Raw genomic sequence first — 18,105 nt, 5'->3', positions numbered from 1 at the left:
TTGTGGGAACTGATGCACACTGCTGCTGACTAACGTGAAAGTACTAATGGACACAGTGGCTCCGCTCAAATACTTCTGTCCAACTCTACATTACTTTATGAACGTCAGCATTGTCATGGTAAATGTTCATGAACTAGCATTTCATACAATTAAGTTGTGTTAATCAGATTTTAGTGTTTTAAATAGATTTATCACATTGTAAAAGTATTGTAATAATTGAAACCTCTTGGGTCATGTTAAAAAATAACTTGTGTTTGCATGTTAGCTAGTGAGCTTTAAAGTCGCTGCAAGACCATTCCCCGTCTTTATGCTAAGCTAAGCTAGCAATCTCTTATCTCTAGTGGCATTAAGAAAGATATAGGAATGATAACGCTCTCATCTCATTTGATATTAGATGATAGACTATAACTATTATGAGTATACTTTTTATGAAGCCGTTCACACTGAGCTCTCACTGTCAGGATCACAAGTTCACTAACACAAACAATCACAAACACGACACAGAGGATTGCAGGAGTAGTGAGTAGGGTGAGAGGTCAGTACAGAGCTGAATCTCTAAAGAGGGTTTGTATAGTTCAGGTCCCTGCTGAGCTGGTGCACTGCATGCCACGACTTACCGACTTCTGCTTCTGCTTAGCTGTGGTGAGACGGAAGAGGAGAAAGAGAGAGGTTAAGAACAGGCATGCATGCCAACGGACGGCAGTGGGACGAGGACTGTGTCGTACACAAACAGGACGGGCGCTAAGTGAGGCCAAGCAGGCGTTTAGTCAAGAGACGTGCGGACAGATAAGAAAAAAAAGAGCTTTAGGTAGTCCGGAATTTACCTTCTTAAAGAAGGGCAATCGTTTCTCTTTTGCTAGGGGTGACATGACAGTGTTTGGACTGGCTTTAGGGGAGCGCAGGTTGACCGGAAGCTCATTGTCCTCGAGGTCTAAGTCTGTGGCGTCTATGTCAATGGCTACGCACACAGACAGACAACAGCACCATCACATAGATGAACACAGGAGGGCACAGGTAACCGGGTACAATTCTCAATGACAGTAGCACAGAATGTACAGTATGCTACTAGACATTGACAGCAAATGAAACATGAAAAAGTACATTTAAGGAAATTAAAACATCAACTTTATTGCTGGTATAAATACATAGGAAAAATCTAACTAGTGCATCTTACCTTCCACTTGAATTCAATGGTTAAAAGTAAGTTCAAAAGATTACAGAATAAGGTATAAAGTTGGCGTTTTGAAGGTGCCCAAGAAGCTACTCACCAGACGAAGGAGGAGTAGATTTCCGTGAGTTAGGAACCACTTCACCTAAACTAGTAGATGAGTTTGCTCCCAATTTACTGAAAAGAGAGAACACGTGATTCATCAACAACCCTTAGGACGGCTACATTCATTATACATTCATTTTACATTTCATTTCACTTTACATTCATCTCTTAGCAGACACAGAGAACTCAGATAAGGGTTTTTACCTGGAGTGGAACTTGCCCTGTTTGGCTCTCTGCTCCAGGAGGATGCGAGTGTTTTCAATCTTCACTGGACTTGGGATGAAACCAATTTCACAGCCTTCCTTCACCAGGCGTCCTATCCACCAGTCGTTGTTGAATTTCTACACAGAAATAAAGTGATGTTCTTCTCTTGATCATCATCATCCTTACTGCCCTCAAAATCACTGTACTAAATATCATCTCTGATTGGAAAGTTAACCACTCACCTCTTTGACATGGAGGAAGTCTTTAGCGTCAAAGGAGATGGCCATGCCAGGCACAGGGACATCGTCATCGTGACACGGGCTGTAGTTGACATTTGTGCGGACAGCAAATGCAACTGGTTTGGTCTGTTGGGAGGAAAGAAAGGTCAGTTTGTGTCAAAGACATCACGCAAGAATTGAGACCTTTCAAATGTTTGTTTTTGTAACACTGTGAGATGTGATTCTTGTCTTTGTGTGAGGTGTTAACATCCCCCTAAGCGAGGGATACAAGCAGACGGACTATCTGCTACAAGCTAAAACACTTTATAATTCAGAGTGATGCAACATGTTGGCTTCTGCAGAATTCGGCACTTAAAACAGGAGATGTACAAACGGCACTTGTGGTCATAAATTAATCCTACAATCTTAACAATAGTTGAATCAATACTGGCTTTCCTATGGCATCACTATTGACCTTCTCTTTGGGACAAACAGTCCATTCAAATAATGCATACAGCTTAGAAAAGGTTTCTTGAGGCTGTGATGTAACCACATATGGTTCACATACTGTCCACATATGAGACTTTCATACTTTCCAGACATAGATATGTTTTCACAAAACAAAAGCAAATCTCCTCTGCCCATAGTGACGCATTTGATTTTCTAAAAAAAGGATTTGTATAAGATCTGAAAACAACCATATGCTTACAGACAAACCCTCTGAATTTAGATCCCTGGAAGAGGAGGATAACCATCTAATAGAGACATATTTTTAAGAATTACTTAAAATACTTTTGGACATAGCCTGGCGGCGATGGCAGCAACAGTTGGCAACATGGTCATGCCCTCAACCAGATTACATTTGTTCTGCCTGTGACAAGCATGACAGAAGTCGAATGAAAAGCTAAGACGAGTAGCTTAGAGTGATCTCCCAGCGTAGACTCACATGCTGGATATTTACCTGCACATGAAAGCGAGCAAGATGAGCGGAAGGGTGTGCGATATTCAACTGGAATCCAAATGTAACTAAATCAGAGCTTTGATGATGTAACTGTGTAATGATTGAGGAAAAGTATTTTAAAGTGCATCATTGTGGTATTCCAATCCGATTTTCCCTTCGCAAACTAAGGAGCAAGACGTAGTATACAAAGCAAGGCAGATCTACACATCTATGTACATTTATAAGTTTTGTGTACAATAAAGCAAGTGGGAATAATTGTCTTATATTTTTTAAATCAGATTTTCTGGCCACTTGGGGGCAGAAAGAAACTTAAAAACAACATGGAAAACACAGACCGTATTAACACTTTTAAAATGTGTAATGGCACATTTGCTATCCTACATTTTCCTACTTATCCTACTATTGACATATCCAGAGAAGGCCAACGCCAATGGCTGATCGCATTGATCACCGGTGATTGAAGAGGTGTAGCAAATTGTTCAAAAATATAAAGGAACTTCATTGCAATAGAAAATAATATCTTAAATATATCTTACTGTGCATTTCAGGAGACGTTTTTGAGGGGAGTTGGTGGAGACCAAAACAAGAGAGAATATTGGACTTGCATTCATTAAGAACATAAACCTGCCTTTAAAGGCTAATTATGCTCCATATCTACTGAATGTGTAAATAATTATAATAGGTTAACAATCTCAACACTTGTTTCTGCTGCACCAAAGTGGTCAGTAAAGTCCGTTATTGCAGGTTTAAACACTCAATGTCAGATTAAATTACATTCCTATTCACCTTCACCCATCTACAAGGACTGATTGGGTTTGCTCGGATCTGAACACTAGTGATGCTCAGTGAAGCTCAGCACTATGAGAGCAATTCATCAGCTTTACAGACGACAATCGCTACCTTACATCACCACTGTCCACTACCGCCTCATTGATATATACAGGTGTAAAGTGACTGATGAACTATGGATGGGGGATTATGGAAATAATGCATTAGTGAAATCCTCCTGGAATCATTTTCCTCATGCGGACAGCAATGTAAATACTTTATGAAGTGATGGTTGTAAACGGTGTGTGACATCAACATTGAGAAGATCATTCAATCCGATGTGGGACCCGTAGAGGACAAAGCGTCCTTGGCGATGGCATGCATTGAGTCACATGTCTGCACCTGGTGTCTCATGGGCCTCTGCCTCTTTCCTCCCTCCCAGCCTTTATCAATCATGGCCACCTGTCAGGTGAAGCTCTCTTCAGGCTTGGTGAAATGTTACGGACCTGTAGGCAGTCACGCACACACACGCACACACTTTGTAACGTGCCACCTTTTATCACAGGTGACGGCAGGATTTGTACATAATGGCACATTTCCACCACTGTAGAGTATCGCTACATCTTCCTTAAGAGCCTGTACTGCTCTGTTCCTTCTTACGTAACGCAGGCGTTCATTATGGATGCCGTATTGACTGCAGTGAGGGAGGGAGAAGGACTGAGGCGGAGGGTTAGAGACGGGGTAAGAAGCGTGGGAGGAGGGGGAAAAGAAAAGGGAAAGGAGATGGACAGAGGGAGAGCAGAGTCAGACGATGTAGTGATAAGATAAGATGGACTTTTATTAATCCCTCGTGGGGAAATTATTTCTCTGCATTTGACCCATCCTAGTGTTAGGAGCAGTGTGCTGCCATTTTGAACGGCGCCCGGGGAGCAGTGTGGGGAACGGTGCCTTGCTCAGGGACACCTCGGTAGCACTTGGTCTTGCCGGGACTTGAACTGGTGACCTTCCAGTTCCCAAGCCAAGTCCCTATGGACTTCACCACCACCGCCGCCCCTTTAGTGCAAAGGATGTAAGTGTGGACACATTCAGGGAGATAAGAGGAAGAGTAATGATAAGACAGAGCTCCAGAGAAGCCCCATCAGTAACTGGGAACCCTGGGAGGCAACGCTATAGAATACAGCCAATTAACACCACACAACACTCGTCACTATATCCCACCACACCATGAATATTCCAAAAGACAACACCTCCTAGTCCTCTCTGTGAGTGAACAACACACACCCTTGCATTCCACATGCCTGCTCCATCACACACACACACACACACACACACACACACACACACACACACACACACACACACACACACACACACACACACACACACACACACACACACACACACACACACACACACACACACACACACACACACACACACACACACACACACACACACACACACACACACACACACACACACACACACACACACACACACACACACACACACACACACACACACACACACACACACACACACACACACACACACACACACACACACACACACACACACACACACACACACACACACACACACACACACACACACACACACACACACACACACACACACACACACACACACACACACACACACACACACACACACACACACACACACACAATAAATCAAGGTTCCCACATTGTTTCACCTTGAATGTACAGATCGATATGAAATAAAAAATGGTTTAGCCTCATGCCCTGGCCTTAGGCTGTACTGAGAGCCTATAAAATGTATTATTATATTGTATGAAGGGAGCCATAACCTTCATTAATTTAGTGTGGGAAGATGTATCTATAATTACCCAAGAATGCATTAGTAATATTTATAGGTAGGTTATATATGAACAGTAAATCAGTCAGGATAAATGCAGCTACTAGTTAGTTTCTTATTTGCCTAAAGTGATTTTGTTTTATATTATGTCTACATTAATTGTTATTGTAACTTGATGTGCAAACATGTTGGAATTGGAGTCCACATTTAATTAATTGTATCCAAAGCTTTTCTAAGAAACGAAGTGAGAGTAATTCATTCTAACTCCGATCTACACCCATTACCTAATCTATAACCATGGACAACAATTAAGTCACAACATTTAATCACATTTTAACGGACTCCTTGGCCATTTGGTGGCACCAGATTTTTAAAAAAAAATACATTTACATATTATAACTCCCTTTTAGCTCCGTTTTGGTCTCTACCAACTCATAACCAAATTATCTGTCTCTTTAGCTGCTGAATACTTTGTAATTTTACCATCAGAAAACAAATATTTTGGGCCAGTTAAGACGATTTAAAAGCACTAATTTCCTATTCCACTTCCTAACTTCTAAATTACAAGACAAAGATATCCTGACTTTTTGCAATGCGCCTCTTTCTCCCCTCTAAACCCCCCTCACAGACTTCACTCACCCAATTTGTGGTAAAAGCCTTTCCGTGTTGAATCTCCCCTAACCTGAGATAACCTCAGACTTGACAAAACATCTTTAGAACTACCTTTATTACTTTCAAAGTGTTACATTAATGAAGTCAATAACAGACAGTAGAGGAGTTTTAGTATGTATTCATATTAAAAACCATGTACTGCAGTGTGAAGTTTATTAAGGCCTTAAACATTTCTGTGGAATGTTAAGGAAGTCATTGTGAATGACTGCCCACTAAGGCTCACAGGCAGAGTCTCTGCACTTCCTCTGACCCCAGCTCTCGCTGCGGTGGCCAGACCAGAGAGGCTATTTTTTACCAGTCATATAAAATGCCAGCAGGGGTAATCTATGCCAGGTTATCTCTAAAGCCAACTTATCTTTTTAATTAGTGAGCCAGAGAGGGTGACTCTGGACCAAAACAACACAGATCTGCTAGAATGATCCGTCTGTGCCAGCTATGAGCTACCTCCGGACAGCACGGAGGGAAAGTGCTCTGCTACAATGGATGGACAGCCAGAAGCTCAGCGCTCACAGCTAATGAGCATGCTAGCTGTTATAGACAATTAACACCCAGTAAAAGTCAACACATCTAATTCAGACCCTTGCATGAATTGATATGCAAAACAAAAACGTAACCATTGACATGTAGAGCAGGAAGAGGACAACATGTGCACTGAAGATAATCAAATTCTTTAAAAAGATCAAAGGCATGAATCTTAACAGTGCCAGCGATTGGAGTGATTCTGAGGAAGCAAGCGCTGATTGCAATTCCTGTCGCACAAAGACAAGCCTGCTCTGCTGTGTGCGTGTTTGTTTATATGCTGCTAATTGTGGCCCAGAGCAGAGGAGAGCAGGCAAGGCTTGGCTCTGGTAAACAGTGACGCAGAGCCCTCTGAGGCCCCTAACCTCTCACACCAGCCCTTTCCTAGACCCTGAAACCAGCTGAAATCATAGTCGGTCCTCCAGCATGGTCTCTTCTCAACAAACAATGCTTTTAACCATTATTGTTTTCATGTCTGATTATGGATGAGCTAAGCCGGGCTAGTAATACAAAATAACGCGTTTCACCCTTTCCATAATGAAGTCAAAATGGCTAATTTTCTTGCCACTATAAAAAAAAGAATGAACATGTAGGCCTAAAGAATTAAGACCAAAAAGGAAGCAGACACAGCTTTCCTTCTCTTCCAATAACAAACCAACCAGTGTAAAGTTTACATTACTGTGTAACTGATGCCAGACATCATTCGTTCAAGCATAATAAAGCAGTGTTGTCTGTGCACACACTTCTATACTTGTGGGGACCCTTATTGAAATATAAATGTCTTGCCTTCTAACCATTACAAATACAGGCCCCTTTACAATGAACTAACCCCAATACCAATTCTAACTTTAACCTTCAAATGAAGTCTTAATGTGCCCTGTGGAGTTTTCTTGCAAACAAAAAAAAAGTATGTTTATATTCTCAACAAACAGTTGTGTTATAAGTGATAAAACACTTTTAAAGCTTTTTTATTTTATGTTTTAATGGTCAAATGTCACGTTTGTTATCTTGCAGTCTACCTATTGTTTACTCTTTCGGGCTAATAGCTATTCCTTCCTACTAATCAACTGTCAATTAGTATTATTAACATACTAGTAAAGACTTTTGTTCCTACGCTACTTACTAGTGGTCAGAAACTACACACACGGTTCTAAAACGTAGGTGAAAAGCGTACAAAGCTTACAAACACACACACGTTGATCACAGGCCCCTTCAGTGCTCTACTGAAACAGAGCACATGTTTCAGTAGGGAGGGACTGGACGGAGTGACCTCAGTGCAGCCCGTTTTTGGATACCAACCTTGGCCTTGTCGAGCTGTGCCTGAGCCTGTCGCTCTGCCTCTCTGCGCACTGCCTCCTTATCCTCCTCAAGGGACACATCGGAGTCTGATGGACGGCTGGTGTAGGAGTCGGCCGAACCCTGCAGAGACACAAACACTGAAAGTCAGCTTCGTCCATTTGGTATTCACACTTCAAAAATTCAAAAGGTGTCAGACTCGTGCTGGGATTCAGAGCATCGTGAGAACTTCATTTCCTCTGCATCGCTCTTCCTCTTCAAAGACATTCTTTAGCCTCTAATGTGCAACTTACAAATGTGAAAACGCACCCAGACAGACTGAAGTGTTAGACTCGATGAATTCAAGTTGAGTTCATTAAATAACGAGAGGATGTGCTCAAGAAAATGAGCAGGCATTTCATTCTACTATCAATTATCGGACACTTCTCCTCTTTCTGAGAAAAAAATGCCAAAGGACACAAATAGTCTTTCAAAGAATCCCATCCCCAGCAGCTCTCCTTCTATCCTTAGCGCTCTGTCAGCCGCTCGCCTAAAGATTTAGTTTTGATCCTTTTGTGAGAAACACTGGGGGAAATGTTGAAGAATGCCAGGTCCCAGTATGTCTGTGTGATATGTGGTTGCGACAGATCTAGTCACAGTTCTCAGACACACGCATACCAAAAATATGCAAGTTACTGATTCCCCTGAGAGCAGTGCATTGGTGAAGCACACGCTTACTTTTTAAAGTTATACTTGCATGTTATTGCTATTTAGAAAATAGTGTTTTCACTACAAGACAGAGAGCAGTCACCAGAGGAAAAGGCTAGCATTTCCAGGCTGACGAGGTTAACTTTTTAATGGTCGGATATTATGTAAACTCTTAAATCATTGATTTAAGATACAACCTTAAAAGTGCACTGTTTAGGTAGATAAGCTAAAAGTGACCCATTTGCTTTGACTCTTTAAAGCTAACAACAATATTTAAAATGTAATATGTGCATGTTTGAATAAATACATAACATCTGCTCCTACACAACGGAATAATCTCCCAGCGCCAGACATCTGTTTCAGTTCAATGTAATCTTATAGTCAAGGATTAAAAGAGGCCCTTTTTTAACTAAGTGAAGGCAGTGTGAGCCTTATCCTTACCTGCACGTTACTATGCCACCCACACAACACTTTCATTCATCTCACTGCACCATTACACTCTGCTGTCTGAGTTAAAAATAGCCTCCCTCGCTCTGTGGCTGATTAGAATTACCCAGACATCACATACGTACAAAGGCTCTGCACTTTCTCCATTCCCTGACTTATGTATGGAAACAACACAATCTTGTTACGGTACATAATACTAGGTTATTCATATTCATGTCCATCTCACCATGCGCTGCTGTGTCTCTCATCCTCCCTGCTTTGTACCTGATATGAATAAGTCATTTGAAAGCAAGCTCATTAAATATCCACAGGGTGCTTTCAATCGTGCTGTCATTATTCTCCCAGTAGCTTTCAAAACATCACCAAGCATGCATCAAACACTGCTCAAGCTTGAGTTTGAATAAGCAGCACTTCTACGCACTTTAGGTACATCAATTGGTACCTTGTTGCACACCAGCCTGTCTGTATGCAGGTGAAAATACCTGTTGTGATTACTCCATCAGGTCAGGGCTAACAGCGGGGCGCGATCAACAACGCTGTCCCAATGGGTCAGAGGGAGGTGACATGGAGCTCTGCCCAGAATCTGACAGCCATAACTGATAACCACATGCAGCTTCTCATCATCGTGGGGCAACACACAACGGAGCCACACTGACCCCAGACACTGTGGAGTGGTGGATCAGGCAGACACACACAGACTCGCACATGCACACAACAACAGACGGTGCAAACACACTCAAAATCTGCTTACATCGGCATCAGAGCTCTTGACACGACCTCCCTTGGCTCGTTTCAGCAAGCGGATCCAGGTGGCCTTCATCAGCCACACTGGTCATTCAGTGTCCGGAGCCACTGCTACAACTACACCCAACTGAACTGCTGTGGTCACTCATGCACCAGCGCTGCAGCAGTGCTCTGGCTACAGGTACATTCAACACAGTGGCAACATCTGGTTCCTGTTGCACCTTGGCTGTAAATCATCCTTAGGTAAATAAATAGCTTTGGAGTTGTGGCTCCTTGTCTTTTTGCTGCAGCTCCAGCTAGCGCTGCTGCTATCTGTAGAGCCACAGCTCCTTCTCCTCCTGCTGCTGCCGATATTGCTGCCAAAGACGGGGAATCCACAGGAGCTCGCTGCCCCGCGCATAATCTCAGCAGCTCTCTCTCTCTCCGTCCTCCCCGGTCTCCTTGAGTGCTCACACTGCCACTGCAGGTGCTGATGCTGACTCCCAGAGTGAGTCAGGTGGCGGCGATGCTCCTCAGCTCCTCGTTCACCTCCTCCTCCTGCTGCTGTAGCCTTCCCGCGTTGCTCCACAAGCGGTGGATAACAGCAGTTTCTCTACATGAGTCCTGGTGTGGCTGCCTGTTACCGAAGCTAATGAAGCTGCTGCCTCTCAGGTGCTGCAAGCTCACTCTTTCACTCTGTGTCTGAGCGCATCAGTGCATGTCTTGCACAACCCTTCAGTGATTCTGCCTCTCTATCTCTGTCTTTACCCCCTCCGTCTCCGTCTCCTCCTCCGTCACTCCCCCCCTCACAGTCGGCCCATCTGCTCACTGTGGCTCTGCAGTGATGCGATGTGCTATATGGATCCTGTTTATGTGTCGCATGCTGTTTTGTTGTTTGAGAGCACAAAACAGTCACCCTAACATGAGCTGTTTATAGGTGTTGGAAAAATAAGTGTCCCATCGCCATCTCCTCAGAGGTGAGGAGCTTGTTTACTGAAATCTGCTCACTTTTATCTGGCATCAGAGATGCAACTGATCAATATTCTTGTTATCGATTCATGCACAGGCTCTCAGACTTTTCCTTTCATGCCCGTGTTTGGAAGCCAAAAATAATTCACGCCCACCCCCTACCTCCGAGTTTACATTTTGTATCACCCTGTAACAACATTGGGGAGACTAAAGTAACTAGACATATTTATTCAAACAACACTATCTGGAGCATAGACTGGATGTTATTTTTTATATTTCTGAACAGTTACTGTTCTGCAAAAACTATGCTGCTCAATTAAAAACCGAAATCACAGCTGTCCTACTGAATAGTCAAAGAAGTTGCTTCAACTTCAAAACAATAAAAGGGGTTTTCTCTCATATATGATGGTACAGATGGTTTTGGGTTTGGGACTGTTGTTGGGACAAAAAAAAGGTATTTCAATATGTCACTTATAAATTATATAGTGAATTGTTCACTATTTTCTGACAAAACAATCAATAAGTCAAGAAAAGAATAAGCATGTTAATCAATAACTAAAATAAAAGTGACCCTTATAGTGAGTATGGTATGTGTCTGTAGTCTCAGCCTCAGGGATTCTGAGGTGAAAGCTGCTCTAAATCCTCGCCTCTCAGATCGGCAGTGATTCATTACATGTGAGCGGAGCGTCCCACAGCCACACAGGACAAATGAGAATAATTAAGCTGTTAACTAAAAATGTCCCGTCCTCATAAAAGTTACAGCCAAAGTGAAACCTCTTGCAGGGGGATTATTCGAAATGTCCCGGGTATTTGCAGTGCTGACGCACTTCGCTCTGACCCTCAAGAGGTTGTGTGAGGTCAGAGGACTCAGGGGTCGGCCCGTGGGACCGGCGGTTAGAAAAAGGCACTCTGGTTTATGGGCAGCGGCACTCCCAAAGGCCCAGTAACTGTAGATCAAAAGATGACACGCTTATCAGTGGTGCTTATCAAAACCAATCAATGACACGCCTCCATCGGCTCATAATCCTTTCAACAAGACACGTGCACTGAAAAATGACACGTCTTACATGAAACGAAAGGCTGGGGGAGGATAATGTGATTTGAGCTCATTAGAACCAATTAGCCTAACGAGGAAGGCAATTACCTGAGGTGAGTGTTTTCAACAGGAATGATCGGAATGTAGGACTACAGAAAATGTGACTATTGTAGCATCAAGACTCAGTTTTCAACTAGCAAGTAAGGAAATAAATCCGTACACTATTTCATAGCTTTGCCTGTTTTTGAAGAAATTGTGCAATGGTCACATATGTTTCATTAAGGCGCGTTGACACTTGCCTCCAGAGGTCTCAGGGCGGGGCACAGATGCTCTGAACGTGGAGCTGTGAAGGCTGCACTCCGATAGCACCACTGACAGAAACTCACAGCGAAAGAACGAGCCTGGGGCTGCCTGGCATCACTGACCTCTGGACCCTCTGCCACACTGATACTGACAAGGCCGTGTCGCCCACGCACAGGCCACTAATAATAATCTAACCTCAGGATGATACCGCTTACAGATTACATAGTCCGGAAAAAACCTGCAAGTCTTATCACATTTGCCAAACAATGAGTAATATTGGACAATTCAACACAACCCTGCATTACATTTGATGGCTGTTTCTTATCATTAAAGTGATTTCTAAATGACTTCTAATTACTTTGGTTATTCCTCAAGTTGGCTAACTGCATGCATTATTAGAAATATAATGTATTATTATTATTAAGGGCAAGAGAAATGAAAAGAAGGGGGGTTGAAAAGGCAATGGTCCCGTCTCCTCTACACCGCTCTTATCGATTCATTTGGACAGAGGTCCTTGCTGTAAGACCACCAACGACCTCTACATGCCGCAGTGGCACGACGATCATTACATTAGACCATTACAAATCACTGTGGCCATTACCACAGTGAAACAGGAGGCTGTGAGTCAGGCGCTGCTGCCTCCCCAGTCTGACAGAATCACTTATAGTGGAAGACGCCTTTCCACCAAGGAATTCCTTCATGATCTGAAAGCCTCCGTTTTCATTTTTAGCACTATAGGAATTTGTCTCTCTCTACATGTATCCACTATACAAATGGAGAGCTGAAGTCATGCAGAAAGTAATGACTGTGCATGTGAGCTATAAAGTGCTCTCATGGTCACAGAGTCCTTGCCAAGACTCCTCCTTAGTTCTTTACATCAATTCTAACAGTCTGCTTCTTTCCTCCACAATGAACACTCAATTAGCGCTCGTTTGCTATTCCCACTTTTATTTTCACCTAGTTTCACTTTGATTTACCCTCGAGTCATTTCTCCCATTTGTTCTTCTTTTGACCTTTTTCCATTCCTTCCTATCCCGTGCTGACCCCTTATTCTCTTTTGGGATTACGAATGACCTTCTCTTCTCCATAGTTAGTTTACGGTTATGTGCATCTCATGCTTTTTCTGGACAACAATCTCTAGTATTCGTGCATATAAAGTGGCTATGGCATTTCATGTCAAAAGGTCCCGACTGTGTCACAACTATGTCATACAGGACATGCACAGACGTCACTAATCTTTTTCTAGCAAGGGGATATGTTTGAACATTAAGATTCAAATGTTAACATGTAAACAAATATTAACATGCTAAACTAAAATATAGCTTCAAGTAAAACACATCATTGTGAGCATTTAGCTTAAAGTACTGCTATGACTAAAGATTAAGATGAACTTTTATTAATCCCTCATGGGGAAATTATTTCTCTGCATTTGACCCATCCTAGTGTTAGGAGCAGTGTGCTGCCATTTTGAACGGCGCCCGGGGAGCAATGTGGGGAACGGTGCCTTGCTCAGGGACACCTCGGTAGCACTTGGTCTTTCGGGGACTTGAACTGGTGACCTTCCAGTTCCCAAGCCAAGTCCCTATCGACTTCGCCACCACCGCGAAGTGGTCATAGAAGTACCATACACCTACCAATTGATGGCATAGTATTTATTTGTACTTTATTCTAGGAAGTGATATGTAATGCTGAGACATGTGACACTGACATCTCCTTAAAATGAACTGTTAAATAAAAAAACAAAAGGAAAAATAGACTAGGGTTCAAGAGGTTATTGCGTTATGATGAGTCAGAGGGGAGGCGAATGGGGTAGCGCTGTCAGAATGCACAGTATCCCTCACAGTATGCATCACGACTGAAGAATGAACATTATTGCTTGTGCCAAGTCATGTTCGGTTCTGGCTGACGGACTGCAGTGGGCTGAGCGAGTGTGCTAGCACTTTTGAGGCTTGGCCCGACTCATTCTTGGCTGGAACCGAAGCCTCTTTTCTCAGCTATCTGTTCATCACTGCCACTTCACTCAGGGCAACACAAAGTCAATTAAATCATCGGCCCACAAACAGCGTGTCCTTCGTCACACGGAGAGAATGAGCGGCGACATGACAGCCAAGAATGAGACATGTGTAAGCGCTACAAGCAATACTTACTAATATTTACCACGGAGGAATGCAAACCAAATGAGCAAGAGAGTGACAGAGAAACAGACCGTCTGCACAGCTGTGATAGAAAAAGAAAGTGTGTGTGAGAGAGAAAGGGGGAGGAGTAATGATGCCTGGCGTGATAAAAGAGGGATTGGCTGAATGGATGTCAAGGTGACACTGAGAGGCCTGTGAAAAGGAAGTGTTTACCCAGCATCCTGCATGTGCCAGTGCATTAGATAAGTGCATCATCCTATCGAGGTGATGGACTCACTGGCTGTCGATCACATGATCCAAGAGCCCACGGTTGCTAGCTAGAAAATTAGAAACCTATCATAAGGTATAATACAAAGGTAAAAATATGCCTTTTGAATAGGTTTACCTTTCATATGCACAAAATAATATTAATATTACAAAACTTTAACAGGGATAACATTCACAATACTGAATGAAATGGTAAAAGTGATCTACTAACAGTAACAATCCCAAATCTTAAAAGAATAAGGCAGAAATTAACTGAGGTACTTTCACTTTTATTATTAGACAACAGGCTCACACAATGGCCCTGCTTTAATGCGAATATATTATCTTTATTATGTTCTCCATCTTAATTTTAGGGGGTTAGCATGCTTACATTGGCTAACTACGCAAATAAATTACAGTAGATATTGGAATATCCTTACTTTTGCAGGTTTTAAACCAAAGTATTAACACAAAATAGACATCTTGACTTGATGATGGTACTAAAGGTCAGATAATAATAATTAACATAATCAGAATGTATCTTCTGAGAAACATCTATGCCACATTTCATGGGAATAAATCAGTTAGTAGTTGTCATAGTTCTGTACTGCCATTGCCTGTAAATGCATCAGCTACACCGGTTTAGTTTGTTCTGGCTTACATGTTCTAAAATGAACTTGCACTATAGAGCAGTTTAAATCCCTGCAGCATTATGCCAACACAAAGCAGGGAGACCCTCACACCTGCAGAGATGTGTGCAAATCCCTTCTTCCTGTAAGCGTAACCTGCAGCAGCACTCCCTTGAGGGGCATTTCTCTCACTTACTGTGAATCCCTTCACATCGAGATCTAGTTTATCTCTCTGTGGAAACACAGCAGCACCATAATAGGAAGACGGCTAATCAAGGGGAATACAGTGAGAGGTTGCTCTGAGCTGCTACTTTGTGCTTGTGTCCTGCTGTATGAAGCACGCTGTGGAGGACGGATGAGGACTGGCTAAGAGAGCAGAATGAGCTGCTAACCGTTTTCAGAGGAGCAGAAACATACCATCCAACAAATGGTGAAATCATTCCTGCTTCATTTATTTAATTTCATACAGAGAACAAATTATACTCTGGACAAATTGATGGCAACATTTGAGAAAGGATGGTTGGTGCCACAGAGGCATGTGGTGATAAAGTAAGGAATAAAACAAAACGGAGAAAGTCCACAAATGGTCAATTCAACAATATGTAATGTACAGTAAAAAGCTACGATTTCCCCTTCATTACCCATCTCTTCACTACAACAATAATACTTTTTTTTATAAAAGGTATAAAAGAGTTTGGTTGAGAGTCTGTGGCCAAAATGCAATCTTAGAACGCGTCGGCTATTGTCTGATAGTCATTTAGCTTTGTATTATCTTAATGTTAGCTTGTATTGTAGATCTCTCAACTCGGACGGGAGAGGAAGCTGTGGCCCGGATGTCTACGGGCTACACCAGACGACAGATATTTGGCCCTAACCCACGGGGCTAAATTACCATCAGAATGTTAACAGAGTCTGGTTCTGGGACGACAATCATGTAACAAGTTATTACTGGGAATTTCCCAACTAGATCTTTGGTTTAATCACCTTTATTTTAAAAAGGCTCTACCTAATATTATTAAACTACAAGGTCTCATTCATCCTACCTCAATTTAATCAGATTTATTTTTGTATAAGTGTCAATACTTTTATCAAATGTTTGGCTCAAACTGAAATAGTGTTGTACTTTACAATAGCTTTATCAGCCGACATGTAAAATGGAGGAAGTACAACTCTTAAACAGATCCCTATCAAATTGAACAGAAGCGTGTGTGTGTGTGTGTGTGTGTGTGTGTGTGTGTGTGTGTGTGTGTGTGTGTGTGTGTAAGTTATGGGTATTCCAAGACCCTACTGAACAACAGCCAGCTAGAGATAGAGCTGCAGCAGCGAGCAGGCGGGTGGGTGCTTCTCATATACCCACAACTAGAAATCAACCATAAAGATAGACAACCCTATTTGCGGCAAACAAAATCTGAAAGACAACCGACATACAGCAGCACTAAAACAAATCTTTAAACTGTTCGGATTCTAGTCACTCCGAGATGATATTCCAGTTCAACTCAATTAGTTTGCCTTTTCCTATTTAACGTAGTAGGACAATATCTTAAAAAAAAATCATTCTGTATCTTTTTGGTTAAATAGGTATTTGAATATTTGACCATGTGAAGATTGTAAAGATCCAATCTCAAGAACCAGACTGCTTGGGATTGACTTGATTATCCTGTATCTTTGCAGGTATAACAATTTGTCTCTAAAAGGTTTTCTGGGATAACTACAGTGTGTGCGCTCCGAGAGGCAGATTCATCATTAATACTAGGGTGTGCCTGATCATGATAACAATTACAGGAACATATTTTACTACCATTTTATTCACACACATAAATACAATGTTATATATATTCAATTGAAACATGCAGGACATCTCACTTACACTGATGGTGAAAGTATTACACCAACAATGCAGTCCTTGTGTGCCTCATGAGAGACAACACTGCTTTCTTCTGGCCTCTGTCCTGACCAAGCTGACCAGGGCTGTTTACTGTCTTTCCCTCTGCTTGTTCACCACTTTGAGCTAGCAGCGGTCATGCAGCGGTGCTCGCAAATCCAGACAAGATGCTTAATGAGCTTCTTCATGTCAAAAACAGCACTCTGCGAAAGTGAGCATGACTCTCACTAACTTTCAGGCAAAGCCGAGGGAGAAAAATAGGAAGTGTATGATCACGCCCCTTTAAATCCTGCTCTAATAACCTCCATTCTAATGCTGCCCGAGCTCTTCCTCTTTGTTCAGAGGGCAGAGAGAAGAGAGAGCGTGAGGCAAAGCCGAGTAAGACTAAGGAAAGTGTGAAAGGAAACTGTTTGAGTAGGAAAAAGCATGTTAAGGTGTATGTAAACTTACCAGATCTGACTCCTCACTGCCGGAATGATACATTTCTGCCCTACCCGACTCCCGGCTGGGAGAAAATCTCAGCTGCTGCCCATCTCCTCTCGGAGCACAGCAAGTCCGACTACTTGCTCCTACAAATCCCCTTGTCCCCGCTCCAGAGGGGAACTTCTCCTCTGGAACCCCAAGGAGATAAAGTTGGAGCCGGACAAAAAAAGCAAGTTCCTCTCAGACCCTCTTTGGCCTACTTTAGTCCCTAAGAGGCAGAGAAAAGAGCAGCGTCTTTCCCACGCTGGGAGAACACTCCTACAGAGCGCCGCAACCGTCCTCCAGCCCCCAAAAACAAGCCCCCTGCCCCTCTTCCCTCCCACACACACACACACACTCTCTGTTTCTCACACACACACACACACACACACACACACACACACACACACACACACACACACACACACACACCCACACAGCCAGTTAGGAAGTAAGATCTCTGGCAACAGGGCAGGACGAAAAATTCCAGAAAGCACCAAAAGCAGCTGCAGAAGCTTTTTATGTCTGAGTGTGTGTGTGATCTGGGGAGTTTACATGTGTTCCCTTAAAGAGGTTCCGCAGAGGAGAGGAAGGCTGAAGGACTTGAACTCACTGTATAGTCTCGACACATGTTGTTGAGACCAAAACGTCAGGAAGTAATTATCTTCACTACATCGACGAAATGCCATACAGTATTTGCTTTCATCATCAAGGGGACCAAAGTCATTGAAACTTTCCGTTGGGTCATTTGATGGTACACCGTTAAGCTAACATTAAAAATTACGTCAAAAGGAAATTACTTTGTAAACATAGAGCACACTACAAACTCCTACATC

At 42.7% G+C, this 18,105-nt stretch overlaps 1 protein-coding gene across 7 annotated transcripts in view; it reads right to left on the bottom strand.

The window, feature by feature from the left end:
- Nucleotides 1–18,105, bottom strand: part of cacnb2a (calcium channel, voltage-dependent, beta 2a) — a 55,197-nt gene that overhangs the window by 8,741 nt on the left and 28,351 nt on the right. For 2 of the 7 annotated variants that reach the window (XM_034108508.2, XM_034108506.1), the window contains 5 exons: nt 7,754–7,873; nt 1,720–1,842; nt 1,478–1,614; nt 1,269–1,345; nt 825–958 (listed from right to left, as the gene is read on the bottom strand). In XM_034108508.2, coding sequence (XP_033964399.1) covers nt 825–958; nt 1,269–1,345; nt 1,478–1,614; nt 1,720–1,842; nt 7,754–7,873 — 591 coding nt within the window. Of the gene's footprint in view, nt 1–617; nt 638–824; nt 959–1,268; nt 1,346–1,477; nt 1,615–1,719; nt 1,843–7,753; nt 7,874–9,635; nt 10,328–17,257; nt 17,562–18,105 lie in introns of those variants that run through there. The other 5 variants (XM_034108511.2, XM_034108513.2, XM_034108509.1 and 2 more) reach the window with 5 other exon arrangements.

The sequence above is a fragment of the Pseudochaenichthys georgianus genome, chromosome 20, assembly GCF_902827115.2.
Source record: "Pseudochaenichthys georgianus chromosome 20, fPseGeo1.2, whole genome shotgun sequence".
Lineage (NCBI taxonomy): Eukaryota > Metazoa > Chordata > Actinopteri > Perciformes > Channichthyidae > Pseudochaenichthys > Pseudochaenichthys georgianus.
This window is presented reverse-complemented; position numbering and strand designations above follow the sequence as displayed.